The sequence below is a fragment of the Peromyscus maniculatus genome, chromosome X, assembly GCF_049852395.1.
Source record: "Peromyscus maniculatus bairdii isolate BWxNUB_F1_BW_parent chromosome X, HU_Pman_BW_mat_3.1, whole genome shotgun sequence".
Taxonomy (NCBI): Eukaryota; Metazoa; Chordata; class Mammalia; order Rodentia; family Cricetidae; genus Peromyscus; species Peromyscus maniculatus.
This window is the reverse complement of record NC_134875.1, coordinates 20,753,334-20,772,368: the sequence shown is the minus strand read 5'-3', so window position 1 is coordinate 20,772,368 and position 19,035 is coordinate 20,753,334. Positions and strand designations below refer to the sequence as shown.

The 19,035-nt window shown below is 42.1% G+C and overlaps 1 protein-coding gene across 1 annotated transcript; it reads left to right on the top strand.

Annotated features, from left to right (window-relative positions):
* Window positions 1–1,828: 1,828 nt before the first annotated feature.
* On the top strand, window positions 1,829–8,812 carry LOC143270815 (cancer/testis antigen 55-like). The gene is made up of 5 exons (XM_076561941.1): window positions 1,829–2,195; window positions 3,043–3,227; window positions 5,048–5,192; window positions 7,575–7,687; window positions 8,557–8,812. Exons 1-5 carry the CDS (start codon window positions 2,087–2,089, stop codon window positions 8,746–8,748), a joined length of 744 nt encoding a protein of 247 aa, XP_076418056.1. The 5' UTR covers window positions 1,829–2,086; the 3' UTR covers window positions 8,749–8,812.
* The last annotated feature ends 10,223 nt before the right edge of the window (window positions 8,813–19,035 follow it).

The following is a 19,035-nucleotide window of genomic DNA, read 5'->3' as shown; positions in this document are numbered from 1 at the left end:
CTACATGATCATTTGCTCACTTAAAAATAATTTAATTTGTTTTGTGTGTATGGGTGTTTAGCTTGCTTGTACTTATGTACACCACATACAGCTGGTGCCTATGGAGGTCAAAGCAGATATCATATGGAAATTATGGACAGTTGTGAGTCACCCTGTGGATGCTGGGAACTGAACCAAGGTCCTCAGCACAATCGACAAATGCTCTCAACTTCTGAGCTCTCTGGCCCCATCTTAATGATTCTTGTCATAGGGAGATGACATGACCAAGACTTCTTGTCATCAGGGACAGGACTGTGACCATCTGTCAAGAGGAGTGAGAAAAATAACCTTGATCTACAAGCAGATAGTGTGCAACACATTCTGTATTGAGGCAAAATCACACATTTCTTAGTTCAGAACTTTTCAGAAGAGGGACATTTAGACTCAGTTTTTCTACTTTCAAAATATTAAGAGAAGTCTGTGTGGGTAAGCTTATTGCTTTTCCCATCCTGAGTAGGGAAACTTCTGACTACATCAGGCCAAACAAACATCAACTAGCATAGTGCAGCGCCAAGGATGTGTCCAGAGTAAGCAGCCCGGAGAAGTATGTACTCCCTATACTGGCTTGGAGACTCTGTCCAAGTGTAGATGACAGAAACCAATGTATATGAGCAGAATTGCAAGAACGACCCAGACACACCAAGGGTAATGAGCTAGAAGCTTCTTTAATGTCACCACCATTATAATCTCTTCTTCTTCTTCTTCTTCTCCTTCTCCTTCTCCTTCTCCTTCTCCTTCTCCTTCTCCTTCTCCTTCTCCTTCTCCTTCTCCTTCTCCTCCTTCTTCTTCTTCTTCTTCTTCTTCTTCTTTTTTCTTTTTTCATGAGAGATCAGGGGAGAAAGAGAAAGGACTTGAAAGAGGAAACCATTACCACATATTACCAGCCCTACGAAATCTCCTTATCCCCATTGATATGATATGCTAGAGAACTATCTTCCATTCATTCAAATAGTACCAGCTAAGACCCAAAGGCAAACACCAGGATCAGAGAAACCAGAACCAAATTAATATCAAAAGGGGCTAAGAATCATCTGTCTTACATTGAAAGAATTTTCTGTAAGAGAAACAAAGACCCTGCATGGTAAACTAAATCAGGGCAACTGTCTGATAAAATAAAATTATTTTTTATTTTTTATTTTTATTTGTATTTTTTTGGTTTTTGGAGACAGGGTTTCTCTGTGGAGCTTTGTGCCTTTCCTGGAACTCACTTGGTAGCCCAGGCTGGCCTCGAACTCACAGAGATCTGCCTGCCTCTGCCTCCCGAGTGCTGGGATTAAAGGCGTACGCCACCACCGCCCAGCAAAATAAAATATTTACCTAAGTTTCTCACTGTCCCAATGTAAGAGAGTAGATGATTAATATTCAATTAAAAAATTCAATGAACAAAAGGCAAGAAACAACCTGAGGAAGGGGTTTTAAAGTAAAAGAAGAATCCAAACAAAGGAATAAAAAACAAATAGGAAATTAAGGATGCACTTATAATCTATCAAGTGAAAAACACGTCAAAGGAAGTTTTGCTATATTTAGTGTTGAAATTCAATTATGTCAAAACACGTGGAATACAGTGAAAGAAGTGATCCAAGGAATGTGTAGCCTTAAGTGCTTACAATATTACTTCAAATCAATAAACTCTCACTCAAAGAACTAAAAAAAAAAGTGTGTGTGGGGGGGGAGACCAAAAGTGTGCAAAGCAGAAATGCACACTCTGAGTACCCGTACTAAGGGCCAACTTAGGAATTTTCCAGAGAATTTTCTATTGGTTCACTTGTGTGAGTGGGTGGGGCTAAATTTCCCTGCTCAGTGTCTCTCATTGGCTACAGTAGTGACGTAAACAAACAGTTGCGTCTCATTGGCTGAAAAGTAGTGACCTCCAGTGGTCTCCCTGAAACCTGGAAGCCCCTGTGGAGGTACCCTACTGCAGGCTCTCCTCAGGTTGGTCTATTAGCCATTCACTACCATCTCAGGGATGCCGAAGAATCGAACTTGACAGTCAGGATATCTCAAGCTTCATCAGAAAGCCTCGGTGTTGCCCAGGCCAGTGGTAACTATGCAGAGAATTCTGTGCCGTATTTTAAATTTCTTTTGGAGGAGCACCGAATCTGAAGAAAATCTACAGATTCAAGATAATCTTCTTGGAGACAGTCCCCATGATCAAGGTAATCTTCTGGGAGTCAGTCCCCATGTCCCCCACTCAAGAAGACTCCTCAGAAAAGGGCCTCTCTCCACCATGAGGTGTTGTGGGACACAGATGGCGGGAGGGACCGGCCGCCATCCTGAGTGGCTGTTGATCATGAGGGTGTCCCTGAGTTCCCAAGAGTTAGGCCAGCACTGAACTGTGCTCCAAGCTCCCTTGGTGGGCCAAAGCAGGAGGGTGTTTGGACCAACTCAAAGAACACGTGACACAAGTCTTTGCGGGATGTACTGTCTCTCCCTTCCCCCTTGCAAGAAGCCTTTGTGTATTCCCCAGAAAAGGGAACATCTCACTGGAGACTGAATTTGGTCTTGTTTCCCATGCACACATGTATCTGAAGCCAGGAAGCAGAGTCAGTCATAAGGAGGGTACTATGAAGGAAGGTGGCCGGTTGTCCCAGCAGGATACTGGAGCCAGTTCCCAAAACATTGCTTACCCATTATGCTCATGAAGAATAAAAGACAATTTGAAAACATGTCCTTACATCTGCACATATCTTTTAATGCTTGGTCAGAAATTAGAGCCATGGTTATGCATTTGCTGCTGCTGCTGAGGCAGGCATATACCAGCAGTAATGGGAGTTTAAAGAGGCTTCCTGAGCAGGACTTGTACTCTTACTGGGACAGGCCACCCACAGATGCTGTGGAAGTGACATTCAGTGGTCACAATCTTAGGGCCCAGGAACGGTTTTTCTGGTCAGAGAAGTGATGATACGTGCTCACATCTACACAGGTGCTCAGAGTAGGACTTCTGTGTAGAGACGGATTGCATTTGATATGAACTGTTGTGACCTTTGTTTATCTGTGTCATAGATATCTCCAAGTTGAAGACTGTCAGAGGAATTGTGACCACCCTGTGTACCGACTGTGGCTGCATTAATGAATCTATCTTCTTCAATCCAGACATGGTGTGTGGCAATGTCCCGGTGAATGTTGGAATGAATGTCATTCCTCTAGTGGAAGAAGATGAAACAACTCATGCACTCAAAACAATCAAAGTAAGACTGAGTTAGCTGAGACTTTCTTATAGTGATGGCATTTTGATATTTCCTCTTGGATTAAAATGAGCATCATTCATGGTCTTGATATCTCTTGCTCATATAATCCCTCCTCTCTCTCACTGATTGGACTCCCTGAGCTCGACTTGGGGCTTGGCCGTGGGTCTCTGCATCTGCTTCCATCAGTCACTGGATGAGAGTTCTATCATGACAGTTAGGGTGTTTACATATCAGTGGATGATATTAAATTATTTTTAGCTATAATATCCAAATTGATTGTCTCATCAACAGGCTACAAAACAGCCTTTTGCCAGTATTGGTAAACATAGATTATTTTTAATTACTATTATTATAAAATAATTTTATATTATATTATTATAAAATGAGAACTAAAATGGCTTCATAATATTATTTTCAAATTATAAAACTCTCTTTTTTGTTGCCTGTTTATGTGTGGTTTGTTTGTATGCGTGTGTGCGTGCGTGCGTGCGTGCGTGTGTGTGTGTGTGTGTGTGTGTGTGTGTGTGTGTTGTATGCATGTGGAGTCACCCATGCAGGCATGTGTGAAGGTCATAGTTCAGCATTGGCATGTTTCTCTCAGTTTCTTGCCCCCTTCTGTTTAGGGACAGTCTCTCACAGAACCTGGAGCTCACTGTTAGGGCTATTCTGCCTGTCCAGAAAGTCACAGAATCTCGTGGTCTCTACCTCTCAGTACTGAGGTTACGGATGGATTCCACCACACCCTGCTTTTATGTGAGGGTGCTGGGAATCAGCAGTCAGGCCCTAAGGTTGCACAAGATGCACTTCATCCACTGAGACAGTTCCCTAACCTCCCAATTTCTTTAAATCTTAGTGATAATGAAGCAATTTTTTCTTTTTACTCCTCTCATTAGTTAAATTCATAATAGCTTTTTCCATGTTAGGAAAAATACTGTCTTTGTTAGGAAAATTGTGCATGTTTCTTCCCATTATTTTACCTAGTACTCTGTGTTCTTGATTTTACGTATAATGTTAACGTACTCTAAGTATGCTCATTGTGTCTTTACCTTCTGATTTTTAGCAGGAATTGTAAAGCTAATGTCAATTCATGATTTATGTGGACATTAATTTCTTTTCCAATGTATTTATTCTTGTTTTAGGAGACAGAGTCTCAGTCTGTATATCACATGCCTGGCCTCAGATTCAGTCATCTCCCTAGTCTCTTCATTCCACGTGCTGGGGTTTCAAGCCCCATGTACTGTCTCATTTTGGTTTTGTTTTTCTAAAAGCTGTATGTTTACAGAAATACAAACATTCAATCACCCTGATTTTGACATAGGGTCCTGGGACAAGGATCCACACCTTGCTTTATAACTGGCTATGTGTAGTGGTCCTGTACCATGTATTGGATCATCCACTCAGTGCCATTTGATTGGGAAGGGCAACAGTATATGAAAATCTTTCCTTAAGCCTTAGAATATATGTGTATTCTTCTCTGTGTTCCCAGTATTTCTACTTTTGAAGATTTATTTTATTTTTAAGCATGTATACATGTGTCTGTGTGAGTGCATGCCACCTGTGTATACATGCTTGCAGAGAACAGTGGCAGTAGTGGGAGTGATAAGCTGTCATTGAAATGATTTCTACTGAATGAGGGCTGTCTTGATGTGAAAAATAAAGCACTTTGTCTCTAACAGGAGTCGTATGTCCCAAATGTCCTTACAACTGTGACAAACCGACTCATTAAATTGCAGTTGTTTTGGTGGTGAATCATTTGCATATACAAAGTCCTGACTGTAATTGTTATTTTTAGCTGCAACCACTATCTCCTTATCTTGTAGGTGAAAGCTGTGTCGGATCCCATTTATGGTATTGAACCATCCGAATTTGACAAGAGACTTTGCATTAAATGTGTGACTTATACAACAGGAGACAACATCTATATCAGTGAGGAAACTTTCTTTCCCATGCAACTTCTTTCTGGAGGTATGGTTTAACATTTTATTTAGTTCCTTGAGAATTTTACATAATGAACTTAGACTGTATTCATGTCCCGTAAATCTGCCCCTTCCCTATCTACCCAACTTTGTGTCCTCTTTGTATTCACTGATCAAATTCAGTTTGTACTGCCTATAAATTCACGGCCATGTGGCCTTCCACTGGAGCATGGTGGACCTAAAAGCACTTTTAAAAAAGCACTGATTCACTGTGTTGGCTAATTGTTAGGTCAGCTTGACACAGACTAGAGTCATTTGGGAAGAGAAAACACCAATTGAGAAAATGCCCTCTTGTAGACATGGAGGTACATGCCTTTAGTCCCAACACTTCTTGATACCTTGTCTCAAAAGCAAAGCAACAAAAATTCTATGATCTCAGCACTCAGAAGCCAGAAGCTAGGGTTTCTTGAGTTCAGAACCACACCTTGGATATACAGTGAGCTTTAAAAGACCCTGAAGAAACATATCTGAAAAACCAAAAATTTTAAAAAGAAAAAACTACAGAAATAAGTTGATAAATAAAAACCATATAGAGTCATCAGTGATTGCATTCACACTGTAAATGATATCAGGAAAGTTTTAAACAATATTAACCTCTTTCTCCTTTATTGTACCTTATTTCCAATTGTAAGAACACCTCCCACATTCTGAAGATCGTATAACCCAAGCTCAATAGACTATAACTATCTCTTGTTCAATGCCTTTAAAAGAAGCTTCATGCAAGCTCAACCCAGACCAAATCTCAGCATCAAGTGTGAAAGTGGACACGAAGTTCACTCCTAGCAAAGGAAATATTGATAATTGATAGCTTCTGGGAGAGGGAGCATGTCTTCATTAGGGTTTCAACTGCTGTGATGAACACTGTGACCAAAAGCAACTTGGGGAGGAAAGGGTTTATTTCATCTTGAAGATTGTAGTCCATAGTCAAGATAAATAAGGGCAGGAGCTCAATACAGCTACCTAAGACAGAAACTGAAATGGAGACCATGAAGGGGTGTTGCTTACTGGGTTACTTACTCCTCATGGCTCACCCTGCCTTCTTATATACCATTAAGACAACCTATCCTGGATTTGTACCACCCACAATGTGCTAGGCCTCCCTACTAATCAAGAAAACGACCTACACAGGCCAATCTGGTGAGAGCATTTTCTATTCTCTCTCTCTCTCTCTCTCTCTCTCTCTCTCTCTCTCTCTCTCTCTCTCTCCTCTCTCTCTCTCTCATTTCTTTTTCTTTTTTTTTTAATACAAGATCTCTCTAATTAGCCCTGGTTGTTTAGAACTCACTATATAGACTAGGTGGGCCTGAAACTTATAGAGTTCCCCATGCCTCTGACTTCCAAGTTCTGAGATCAAAGGTGTGTGCCACTATGCCCAGCTCTATTCTTAAAAACAAAACAAAAACCATTTATTAATTTTTATTTATGCATATGAGTGTTTATATGCACATATGAGTACTATGTGTGCCTGGTGCCTGAGGAGGCCAGAGGAGGGTCTTAGATCCTCTGAAACTAGAGTTACAGATGGTTCTGAGGCACTGTGTGGTTTCTGGGAAGCCAACCTGTGCCCTCTACTACAGCAGCATGAGCTCTTAACTGCCTAGCCATCCCTCCAGGACTGAGATAATAAGCTTTGGCCAGCACATCTGACTGCATTCAATGTCTGTTCATTGAAAACACCCTACATGTAAGGGATTTATATTAGATATACGTCAGTCATTGCAAATAGCCCTGGAGCCTTTGCTCTCTCTCCACCCCTTCTCTGTGTCCTTATTCTGGAACACTATCTCAACAGTTAGGTCCTCACATTTTCTCTTTAGCCTAGGTATGCTGAAAGGCTCACTGGCTCAACAATTTGCTTCAACTAATGTGCCTGGCTGCCTCTCCCAAAGGAGATGTAACAATTTGAGGAGGAATACCAGTGATCCTACCAAAATGCTCACTCCGAGACACACAGTTGTTAGTTATCAGCATCTGACCATTAATCAGGGTAGAAGAACCAGTGTTTGAAGCATTATAAATTTCCCTTATTGTAGGAAGATGTTCAAGGTGTCTGTGATGGGGTTTTGTTTTTTGTTTTTGTTTTTGTTTTTTTGAGACAGGGTCTCACTTTGTGGTCTGGGCTGTCCTGGAATTCTTTCTGCAGACCAGGCTGGCCTTAAACTCACAGAGATCTACCTGCCTCTGCATCTGGACTGCTGGCATTAAAGGCATGAACCACCATACCTGTCCAAAAGGTATCTAAGTATTTGGAAAAGTTACTTTACATTCAGGAAATGTTGTTTAGCCTATTTCAGTGACAAATGACCTGAAGTAATGTGATATGATGTAAGTGCAATTGTATTTACATTTCTAATTTTCTTTGCTGTTTTAGGGTTCTTGCCTTTTAAAGGAGACTTGTTGCTGGTTGAATATTCCTTGAAGCCAGGTACTCCAAACATCACTATCAACGCTGTGAGCTTCCTAAATTCCCAGAATATGGATGAGGTAATTTGCTTCCATATTGCCTTTGTCCTCGGTAGGTAGCTGCCTATTCTTCCTTTCTGATCACTTTTTTTTTTTTTTTACCCAGGATTTTTTTGGTATTTTTGGCAATATATCCCCTGCCAAAGTGGACACATTCACTGATTGAAAAGGAAATAAGCAGAAAATAATGTAAAATATATACACAGTTAACGCCCCACTTGTGTGCTTTACTTGATGTTAGGATGTTTGTGGACAAGAGTTAGAAAGTGTCTTGGCTGTGAGGCAATTGTGGGAGAAATTTGAGTGCACTGGGTTTGAGGTGTTCAGCCTGCTAATTAAAGGTGGGTAAGACCTTGGTCAGTACAGCCTGAGAATGAGATGTAAAGTCAGGGAGCTAGAGTGTGAGGCCACATTGTGTAGCATGAAGATCGTGTCTTCTCATCACACAGGAGATAGAGTGTGAAGCCATGTTGGGTAGCATGAAGGGCATGTCTTCTCATCACACAGGAGATAGAGTTTGGGGTCACATAAGGTAGCCTGAAAAGGCATGTCTTCTCATCACACAGGAGATAGTGTGGGTCCATTATTGGGTAGCATGAAGGGCATGTCTTCTCATCACACAGGAGATAGAGTGTGAGGTCACATTGGGTAGCCTGAAGGGCACATCCTCTCATATGCCACCCAATGTTTGTCTTATTTCTCTGCTTTAATAGGAGTGAGGTGGGATGCTGAATCATTGTGATAACACAGTACCCAGGCATTCCCTGTGTGTCAAGGATGAGAATCAGTGATGGGTTGAAGGACCTGCTGAGTAGAGCCAAGGGGTTGTTGAGGGCCATCTGTGGTGGGTTATGCTTCTCCATACTCATTGCCCTCATTTCTCTTGATAGGTCTGTGTTACCAGTATTGATGGAAGAACTGGCATAGTAGATGACATCATCTTTTTTACTGAGGATTCCCTCCAGAAGCCTACAGATTATACTCCGGGATTGTATGACATCGTGAATGTGGTTGCTGTGGACAGCATTCAACCACACTGTTCTTGGAGAGCAGTATCAATGATCCCAGTGGAAACATATTGACGAAGCCTTGTAATTCACGATTATTTGTAAGGCTCTGGGCTAATAAAACAAAATGAGCATGTAATCCAAAGGTGTATGAACTATGACTCTTCTTTTGAACATCCTGTTGATTTCATTAGCAACTTGAACCTATTTTAGGAAGGTACCTTGTTAATTCAAAACCATGCCCTATTGGAACATGATTTTAGCAAAGAAATAGCCCTGCCCTTAGGGTAAATGCATCATTTTCTATAAGCAAGAGCAGATTCTGTGTTGCCACTGGCCTCATGGGCCATTAAGCAGCATGGAGAAGCAAAGCATTTAACTTTTCAAGATTCCAGGAGTGAGCAGGTGAATGTGACCAGGTATGATTTAACATTACAGCTTGCTTCTAGCTTGAGTCTCTTTATGCCTTTCCAATTTTTTTTTGGTCTACAATATCTTTCATTTCCTACCAGCTGCTCTGCTGCTCCATTTGTTAAATTTAACTGTTTCCCCACACCAGCATGTCAAGGGGAACTCAAGAGGAGGTAGAGATGGGTATGTCACCTGACATTGTGGGGGAATCTATGGATCCTCTTCCTATGCTAGCATTTAATCTCCATAAAAATAGGGTGTTAAGTGAATTGTTTTCCAGTTCCTACCATTATAATAGTTCTTAGTGGACCCTAGGGGCAGACTGAAACCTGCAGACTAGTAAATCATTTCACTGGCCTGTAGTAGTGTTTTACTATAGTTTCAATTGCTTCAATTTAAATTGTTCCACCTTCCATTAAGAACTCATTTAAATAAAACATTACCATATGTGCAAAATATCAATTCTGTGACCCATTTTATGGGATTAGAGTAGTTCATTTGCAGACATGGATCAGATAAAACCCTAGATCCCTTTTCAGGATCCTGACATTGTTGACCCAAGGGGGAAGTGTCTAGACAATATACACATAAATGTGTCTTAAGGCCAGTGACATTTCAGAGATCCAGTATCACTGGAAAGTGGTGGTATGTTTATCCCAGGCATATTATCCATGATTTGACCAGAAGCTCATGTCCACAAGTGACAAAGTTTTCCACATATACCCTGGCTTTTTTTTTTTTTTTTACCATCACAGTTCTCCCAATATTCGCTTCCTTGAAATTTCTCTGGATCACCAGATAACTCTATGCCATCTCAACTGTAACTGTAACAACTCCAAAATACTATTAGTACTATTTTATTTTTTGAGACAGAGTTTCACTGTGTAACAACCTTGGCTGTCCTGGAACTAGCTCTGTAGACCAGGCTGGCTTCGAACTCACAGATATACACCTGCCTCTGCCTCTTGAGTGCTAAGATTAAATGCATGCACCACCACTGCCCTGCTAAATTATTGTTATTATTATTATTAATTATTTTAAAATTGTGTACATTGCTGTATTGTCTGCATGTATGTGTGAGGCTATCAGATTCCTTGAAATTAGAGTTTACGGACAGTTGGGAGCTGTAATGTGGGTGCTGGAATTTGAACCCGGATCCTCTAGAAAAGTGGTCTGTGCTCCTAACCACTGAGTCATCTCTCCAGCCCGAAGATATTTTAATATTTTCTTAATTGATTCTTTGGGAATTTCACATCATGCACCTCAGTCCTATTCACTTCCCACTCCCTCCATATCCATCCTTCACCCTTGTTGTGTCCTCCACCAAGGAAAACTAAAAAAGAAATAATAAAAATAAGATAAGAACAAACAAACAAAAACAAAAACAAAAGGAAAAAAAAACACACTTCGATCCTCAATCTTTCCTGCCTCTCCCTTTCTTCTTCATTCTTCTCAGTGGCATTGGGAGCTGCTGTGCATCATGCAGTAGACCCTTTTGTCCACACAGCTTTACTTAGAAATGTGCATTGTGTAATGTGTTGCTGGGCAGGTTCAAGGCCTCTGGGTTCTGAGGCCCCAACAATACTGGACACTCACCAAAACTCCTCTTGATATAGATATGAAAAGATATCCTGCTATTACCCCAAGTCATGGAGACGCTATGGCTATGGTTCTGCAGGACCAGTCTCTTCAAGTCCTCCAGCAGGTCACACACAGATGGGGTAGGTTTGGGGAGTGTGCCTGGGTGGTAGCTAAGCTGTTTTGCCCAGTGCTTGGACCACCCCTCTCAGGTGAGGGGCAGAGCCAGCTCTCCCACAACGGTGGTGAGTGGTGGGGCCAGCTTTCCCAAGTATAGGTGGTGGCATCTTTCCTATTAGTTGAGGGGCCAGCTCTCCAGTGCAGGGTCATCAGAATCCATTATCTCAGAGCCAGTGAGGGACAGGGTCAGCCCTCATGTGGGGGTGGAGGCAATTCTCTTCAGGCCAGGCTGGTGAGGGGCAGGGCCAGCTCAGCACAGCCCTTGAACTTCAACACGTTTCAACCAATGGTTCATCACATGATTCGAATAGGCCCCTGTGGTAACATAGGCAATAGACATCAACACAGACCCTGCTGTGACAGGAGCACAGATCCAGACATAGCCAGCAGCAGCAGCTTGGGCCTATATGTCACCATAGCCAAACGTGGCAGTGCAGGCCTCTCAGGTCGGCATGGGCCCAGCAGCATTGTGGTCACCGGACTATGACATAGCCCCAGGTGGCACGGCCTTCAGTGGTAACAGAGCCATGGACATCAATACAGACCCTGGCTGTGGTAGGGCCATGGACCTAGATATCAATATGGCTGTTTCCTGCTATGAGTTTCTTGTGTGCTATTGTAGTTTTTCCATCATCTATTGGGCACCATTTCCCCTCTATTAAAGGAATATTTAGATAACCTTGTGGGCTGACAGCTATGCACAGCCAGAACCCCAGTTAAAGTGTCTCTGTAATTATCTTCATTGGCAGCATCCAGCCAGGTCCATCCCCAGACAGAAAAAAGTACCTTATCAGAGACACCTCTGTACTCTCTAAGAACAGACTTGTGTCCAGACTACCTGTTTGAGAAGGCCTGGCGGATGTGCCAATTAAGCTTTACTTCCTCCTTTCCCAAACCTTACCTCCAGTTCCAGATCTCCCTTTAACTATCACCAGAGGCATCTAGCTGAGCACAGGTTGCCTAGCGACCCAGCACACTTCCCCCCACCTGCAGAAAAACAGCAGATAGCTTGGACAGATAGGAGCCACAGGAAAAAAGAAGACAGGTTTATTTTCTCCCATTGACCTAGCAACTTACAAATTCTTAACATTTTCTACCAATCAAATTTAAGATTATAGTTGAGCACATAAGATCCCTTTTCTTAGATATTACCCGAATTTAGCCTTTAGTTAATTCATTAGTCATTTCCCTTTTGGGCTGCAAATGATAATTAACAATTACTGCCCCTCTATGTGATTCTTATCACCCCTCTGGTTGACCCTGGAAGCCTGGTGGTCACTGCCTGAGAAAAATTCTTACCTGCCTTTATGACCCTGTAGAATTCAAGCCTGGTGACCTTGCTCAATCAGGGGCTTGCTATTGCTTGGGTTTATACCTGGATTCCTGGGAGACTTAGAAGGAACGTAGAGAATGAAGAGATGGAGAATGGAGAGGGATACAGATGATTTTGACCAGAGAGTACACGTGGACAAGATGGAAGATGAGGAAGAGTCAGATGGGGAAGTCCTAGCTGGGTAAGAACAAGGTGAAAAGGACCTAGATGAGGCAGAATTAAGACGAGAGAATTAAGATAGAACTTAGTTGGAGCAATAGATAAGTATAGAGAGAAATCAGGCAAGAAAGGAGCTAGACATGAGAACAAAACTGAAGTTGTGTATAAAGGATGTTATGCCAGAGGAATTAAAGCAAGTGGACGATAGAGCTTGGTGTGCTGAGATTCTATTTCCCAAAAACAGTCCTCACCATTAGTAGTTCTCTCTCCTGAGCCTCTGGGATGTCTAATATTAAGGTGGTCCCTCTAATATTATAGAAGAAAATGGAATTAAACAAGATGGAAAAAAAAGATTCTACACAGAAAATAAAAGGAGAATAAAGAAAGTACAAGGTAAAACTCATAAAGTATATTGGTGGCAGTAGGTCCATACAGATGAGTTGGGTACTGTGAATGTAAATGGACTATATGTATCAGGAAGTGGGAGATTATAACATTATAAAACATAATTAGATATATCTCATATGGGATAAGGGCACACTTGAAATAGAAGATTATATGGAAATTTCTAGTGTGAACAAATTGAGAAGTATGTGATAAATATTAAAATAGGGATATTTTATTTTTCTTTCCCCCTTTTATTGAACATAGGTTCTTTTCTCATACAATATATCCTGATTATAATTTCCCCCTCTCTATTTCTCCCAGTTCCTTCCCACCACCTCTCCCATCTGGATAGACTCCCTTTCTGTCTTTCATTAGAAAAGAATAGGTTTCTAAGAGATAACAAAAAAACATAACAAAATATATGTAATAAGATAAAACAAAAGCAATCACATCCAAGTTGGACAAGGCAAAACAACAGAAGGAATAGAGCCCCAAGAGCTGCATAAGAATCAGAGACCCACTTGTTCACACACTCAGGAGTCCCATAAAAATCCTAAAATGGGGGGCTGGAGAGATGGCTCAGAGGTTAAGAGCACTGACTGCTCTTCCAGAGGTCCTGAGTTCAACTCCCAGCAACCACATGGTGGCTCACAACCATCCGTAATGAGATCTGGTGCCCTCTTCTGGCCTGCAGACATACATAAATAAATAAATCTAAAAAAAAAATCCTAAACTGAAAGGCATGATATATACATAGAGGACCTGGTGCAGACCTGTGCAGGTCCTGTGCTATCTGCTTCAGTCTCTGTGAGTTCATATGAGCTTTGCTCACTTGATTTAGAGGACCTTGTTCTCCTGGTGTCCTCCACCCCCTCTGTCTCTTACACTCTTTCTTCCTCCTCTTCTCCTTCTATAAATAAACAACTGCAGAAGGTAATGAAAGAAGCAATAGTATGGTCAATATAATGTGGGTGGAGTTTTCTTGTCCTGACTGCCTGCAACCAAACAACCACCCAGAATCTTAATACAAATTATAAATGCTCATTCAATATCTCAGGCTTATTAATAACTAGCTATTACAACTCAAACTAACCCATATTTCTTGTCTAAGTTACACCATGTGTCTCATGACTTGCTACCTCATTTTGTACATGTCCCACTTCCTCTGTGTCTAGCTAATAGTTCCTCTGACCCTACCCTCCTTCTTCCCAGTTATCTTAGTTTGGTGTCTCATCTATACTTTCTGCCTGACTACCAGTCAATCAGCTTTTTATTAAACCAGTCTGAGTGATGAATCTTCACAGTGTACAAAAGTATCATTCCACAGCGATATATAATGCTTAAGAGCTCAAGTCATAGGAAGATTTATACATTTTAAGTTTATACTTCCAAAATACAAATGTATGCCGGGCGGTGGTGGCACAGGCCTTTAATCCCAGCACTTGGGAGGCAGAGCCAGGTGGATCTCTGTGAGTTCGAGGCCAGCCTGGTCTCCAAAGCGAGTTCCAGGAAAGGCACAAAGCTACACAGAGAAACCTTGTCTCAAAAAACCAAAAAAAAAAAAAAAAGAAAAAAAAACCCAACCCCCCCCCAAAAACAAACAAACAAACAAATGTAGCTAGCGGTAGTGGTGCAAGCTTTTAATCCCGGCACTCAGGAGGCAGCAGCATGCAGAACTCTGTGAGTTTGAGTCTAGCCTTCTACATAGAGAATTCGAGGATTTGAGACTACACAGTGAGACACTGTCTCAAATGTGTGTGTGTGTGTGTGTGTGTGTGTGTGTGTGTGTGTAAAATTGATAGCTATAAAAGGAAGAATTTACAGTACAATATTAGAATACAAAACTTTTACCTTATATCCAACTGTTCTTTAATTACTTTGCAGCCAAAGAGACAGATATATTAGCAAAATAAACAAAAGACTAAATGTTGATCAATAAGTTCAATTTAACGCACATATCTAGAATTCTGTGGTACTAAATTAGAATATGTCTATTCTTACGAAGCATAGATTTTTTTTAAAAAAATGAGCACAGCACTATGTAAATGATGAACTTCAATTCAGAAAGTTTATTCAGAGAAAAATACTGTTAGAATATGCCAAGAAAAATGCATTTAGAAACCATAGATATTTGAAGTGCTATTAGCACATTAAGAAATGTATGAAATGTAGAACTCACAAAGAAAAATTTAAATACATAGATTGAAATAATAGTGAAAATACTGCCTACTAGAACTTCAGGGATTTAGCTCAATAGTACACAGGGAGAAATTGTATCACTCTAAAAGGAAAAATGATAAAATAAAACACAAGCTAGTGATCCAAAATTAAATGTCAGTAAGCAACACAGAAAGAGAGTGGTAAGGACATAAAAACAATCAGAACAGAAAGTAACTACGAATTGAAAAACAAAAGGATGGACGTGGTATCTCACATCTGTAATCCAAGCAGTCTAGATGGAGGCAGAGGCAGGAAGATATCAGACTGAAGAATCTCCAGTGTTAGGGACTGCATGAGGTCCCATAAAAGACTGCAAGTCACGAATGCAATCAGCAAGAGCATTTATTAAAATTTCCAACATATTGGGGTAGTAAATGGAGACTTCCCAGAGAAGGTTACGGGATCCTTCTAAGCAGGGTTAGGGAAATTCCGGGGAGGAGGGATTCATCTGGGGCTGGTTGGTGGAGGAAAGATTAGACTGGGGGCTGATTGGTGGGAGGCTCTAGAGGTTGGAGATGCTCCAGCAGCAGGGTATGGAGAGCTATCTTTAGCTAGCAGAAGGCTGTGGAGCACCTGCTGAGCCAGCACAAGGCTGTGGAGCACCTGCTGAGCCAGCAGAAGGCTGTGGAGCACCTGCTGAGCCAGCAGAAGGCTGTGGAGCACCTGCTGAGCTAGCCTACAGGTGTGGGGGGGCTGCTGATTGGTTGCCCCTGAGTTGTGGTCTTCTTGAAAACTGCTTCCTCAGCTCCAGCCAGTTCCAGTGAACCAAAACTAAGGCCTGGTCTCTGCCCGGGCTATTAGTAACCTCTCAAGGATCTGGTCTGTCTCTCAGAACCTCTCATGCAAAACTACATAGAGGCTCCTTGTCTGAAAAAGGCAAAAACACTGAATTTGGTAGTGGAAGCCTGCAACATCAGCTCCTCAGGATGCTGAGACAGGGACATCCTGTATGTGAGTTCCTCAGGATGCTGAGGCAGGGACATCCTGTATGTGAGCTCCTCAGGATGCTGAGGCAGGGACATCCTGTATGTGAGCTCCTCAGGATGCTGAAGCAGGGACATCCTGTATGTGAGCTCCTCAGGATGCTGAGGCAGGAACATCTTGTATGTGAGTGGCTCAACAGGCTGAGGTAGGCCATTGTAGTGATATATTATGCACCCCAATAAAACTTACCTGCGGGTCAGAGGACAGGACCAGTCACTAATTAGACAGAGAGGTCAGACAGTGGTGGCACACGCCCTTAATCCTATCTCTCTTGAGGCAGAGATCTGTCTGGATCTCTGTGAGTTCAAGGTCACACTGGAAACAGAACCAGGCAATGGTGGCACACACCTTTAATCCCAGTACCGGGAAGCACACACACCTTTAATCCCAGGAGGTGATGTCTGGGCAGAGAAAGGTATATAAGGTGTGAGGAAACAGGAACTCACTCTCTTCAGGCTGAGGATTGCAAAGAGGAAAGAACTAGTAGCTGGCTGTTCTGCTTCTCTGATCTTTCAGCTTTCACCCTGATATCGGGCTCTGGGTTTTTTTTATTAAAAGACCATCTAAGATTCTAACAACAGAACATCTTGTATTTGAGGTCTTCCATGGCTACAAAGCAAGTTGAAGTCTAATCTAGACAGCAAAGTGAGATCCTTCAACAAAATATTTTAAGGGCCAAAATAGAGCTCGAGTAGAGAGCTTGCCTAGAAAGTGCCAAGGCCCTAAGTTCAAGTTCCAGCATCATCAACAACAGTAAATATCCTGACAAAAGCAGCTTTATGACACAATGTCACAGAGACCTTGTCTCAAAAGACAAAAACTCATAAATCAAAGGAGATTTTATCATACTGTGTCATACTCTTTATTGTTCACTTAAACACAAGAAGAAATTTAAAACCAAATATATTTTATTGTTATAATTTATTAGATCTCTACACAAACTTTCAAACCTAAATGTAATATAGAATTGTGCAGAAAATGACAGTTAACTAAAGTGTACCTCAATAGAGACAAAAGAATGGGAAAAATTCAAGACAACAATCAAGGCACTATTCCACAGGAAATCATCGGGCCCAGCTATTTTCAAGGAAGCATTCCATGCAGCGTCTCAGACCAAGTAGATCCAGCATTGCATTTTCAGAAATGAAAAAATGAAGGAAATCAAGTTCATTATAATCAACATATATGTGCCAGATGGTGGTGGTGCATGCCTTTAATCCCAGCACTCTGAAGGCAGAGCCAGGTGGATCTCTGTGAGTTCAAGGCCAGCCTGGTCTACAGAGCAAGATCCAGGACAGGCACCAAAACTACACACACAAAAAAACCTGTCTCGAAAAAACAAAAACAAAACAAAAAACCCAAATGATAACACACTTAATTTTTCTGCCTAAATATGGCCATGGTAGAACACACATGCACACACACACACACACACACACACACACACACACACACAAAGAAAGTTCAATCTACACAATGATTTTTAAAGTTCAGAAGTAGGATCTGGAGAGAAGACCTGTTCAGTTAAATGCTTGCCATACAAGCAGGAGACTTGAATAGGATCACCAGAACCAGGTGAATTAGCCCAGTGTGGTGCTGCAGGTCTGTAATTCAAGGGTGTGGGAGGGCAGGAGGATGAAGACAGGAAAATTCCTGGAGCTCACTGGCCATCCAAACTAGCCTAATCAGCAAGCTCCAAGATAACGTGATAACGTGGACTAGAGTTGAGGAATGATACCCGTGACATCTTCTGGACTCTATGTATAACGTGTATGTGCCTGTATAAATATATGGACACAAAACATCTTTACTTAATGAAAAACGTCCCTTCTTCCTTGATAGGATGTTTCAATGTAATCATACCAGAAATCAATTCTCAGCACAAATACAGCATTTTTTCCCTAAAAGAGAAAATATGACACTAAATGCCATATTTTTCTTTCAAGATGGGGTTTCTCTGTGTAGCCCTGGCTGCCTCTGTAGACCAGGCTGACCTCAGACTCGTAGAGATCAGCCTGCCTCTGTCTCCTGAGTGCTGGGATTAAAGGCGTGCATCTCCACTGCTGGTAAAGTGTCATGTTTTAAAATGTAAAGACAAGTATTGAAAAAAGAGTATTAAAACCAAACACCTGTCAGGAAGCTAGCTTAGAATATATTGACAGTCATAACAAGGGGCTCAGGCGGGCAGGCGCCACTATGATGAACAGGTATGCGGTGGAGAAATGGAAGAGAAGGAGAAACAGAGTGGTTTGTGCTCTGTAGAGTGAAGAGTAACTGAAGACATGATGGTGGTGAGGAACAGCCTGATATGGGTGGACTGTGTTGCCATCTAGGGCCATGTGATGTCTGGGCCTGTGCTGCTGCCGAGGGCCATGTCTGGATCCATGACCCTACTGCAGCTGGGGTCTTTGTTGATGTCTGTGGCCTGTGTTGTTACCCAGGGCAAATATAGATGCCCCTGGTTTGGGTTGCTGCCTGAGACCATGTTGATATCCCAGGGTCATGCTGCCACCAGGGCCATACTGAACTGAGTGGTCTGAGGTGCCTCCAAGGCCATGGTAACATTGGGGTGCAAGGTGTGGCTTAAGGCCCAACCATGGCCCTATGACAGCTGGGGTAGGTGTTGATGTCTGTGGCCAGAGTTACCACTGAGGGCCATGGGAGAGTTGACCCTGGTGGCCTAGGCACATGAGAGCTGGTCCTGACCCTCACCAGCTGCCTCAGCTGGAGAGCTGCCCTTCCCCAACTCCTGGGAGAACTAGACTCAGTGTTGTGGGCATGGGAGAGCTGGCCCTGTGACCCCCATGAACCTTGACAGACCTGTAAGCTGCCATCTGCCCCTGGAAGCTTCACACCCCCTGGAAGCATTAAGATTTGCTCTTGTTGTTCCTGGACGCAAATTGAGGAGATGGTTATTTAAAGAGAATTCCCTATTTGTATGACACACACACACACACACACACACACACACACACACACAAATCCATTAATATATTAATGTGAAATAAACCCTGTTTGCACCTTGATTTGTTTGCTACAACTGTGAAATAGCAAAATAAAGTCACTGGAAAAGAAATGTGCTTATGCATCAAATACGTAGAGTGTTAACA

Excerpts from the sequence above, each read along its gene's own strand:
- LOC143270815 (XM_076561941.1), top strand. The coding sequence starts at position 2,087 with ATGCAGAGAATTCTGTGCCGTATTTTAAATTTCTTTTGGAGGAGCACC. Across the intron at positions 2,196-3,042 it reads AGACAGTCCCCATGATCAAG|ATATCTCCAAGTTGAAGACT; the intron begins GTAATCTTCTGG and ends TCTGTGTCATAG. Across the intron at positions 5,193-7,574 it reads CATGCAACTTCTTTCTGGAG|GGTTCTTGCCTTTTAAAGGA; the intron begins GTATGGTTTAAC and ends TTGCTGTTTTAG.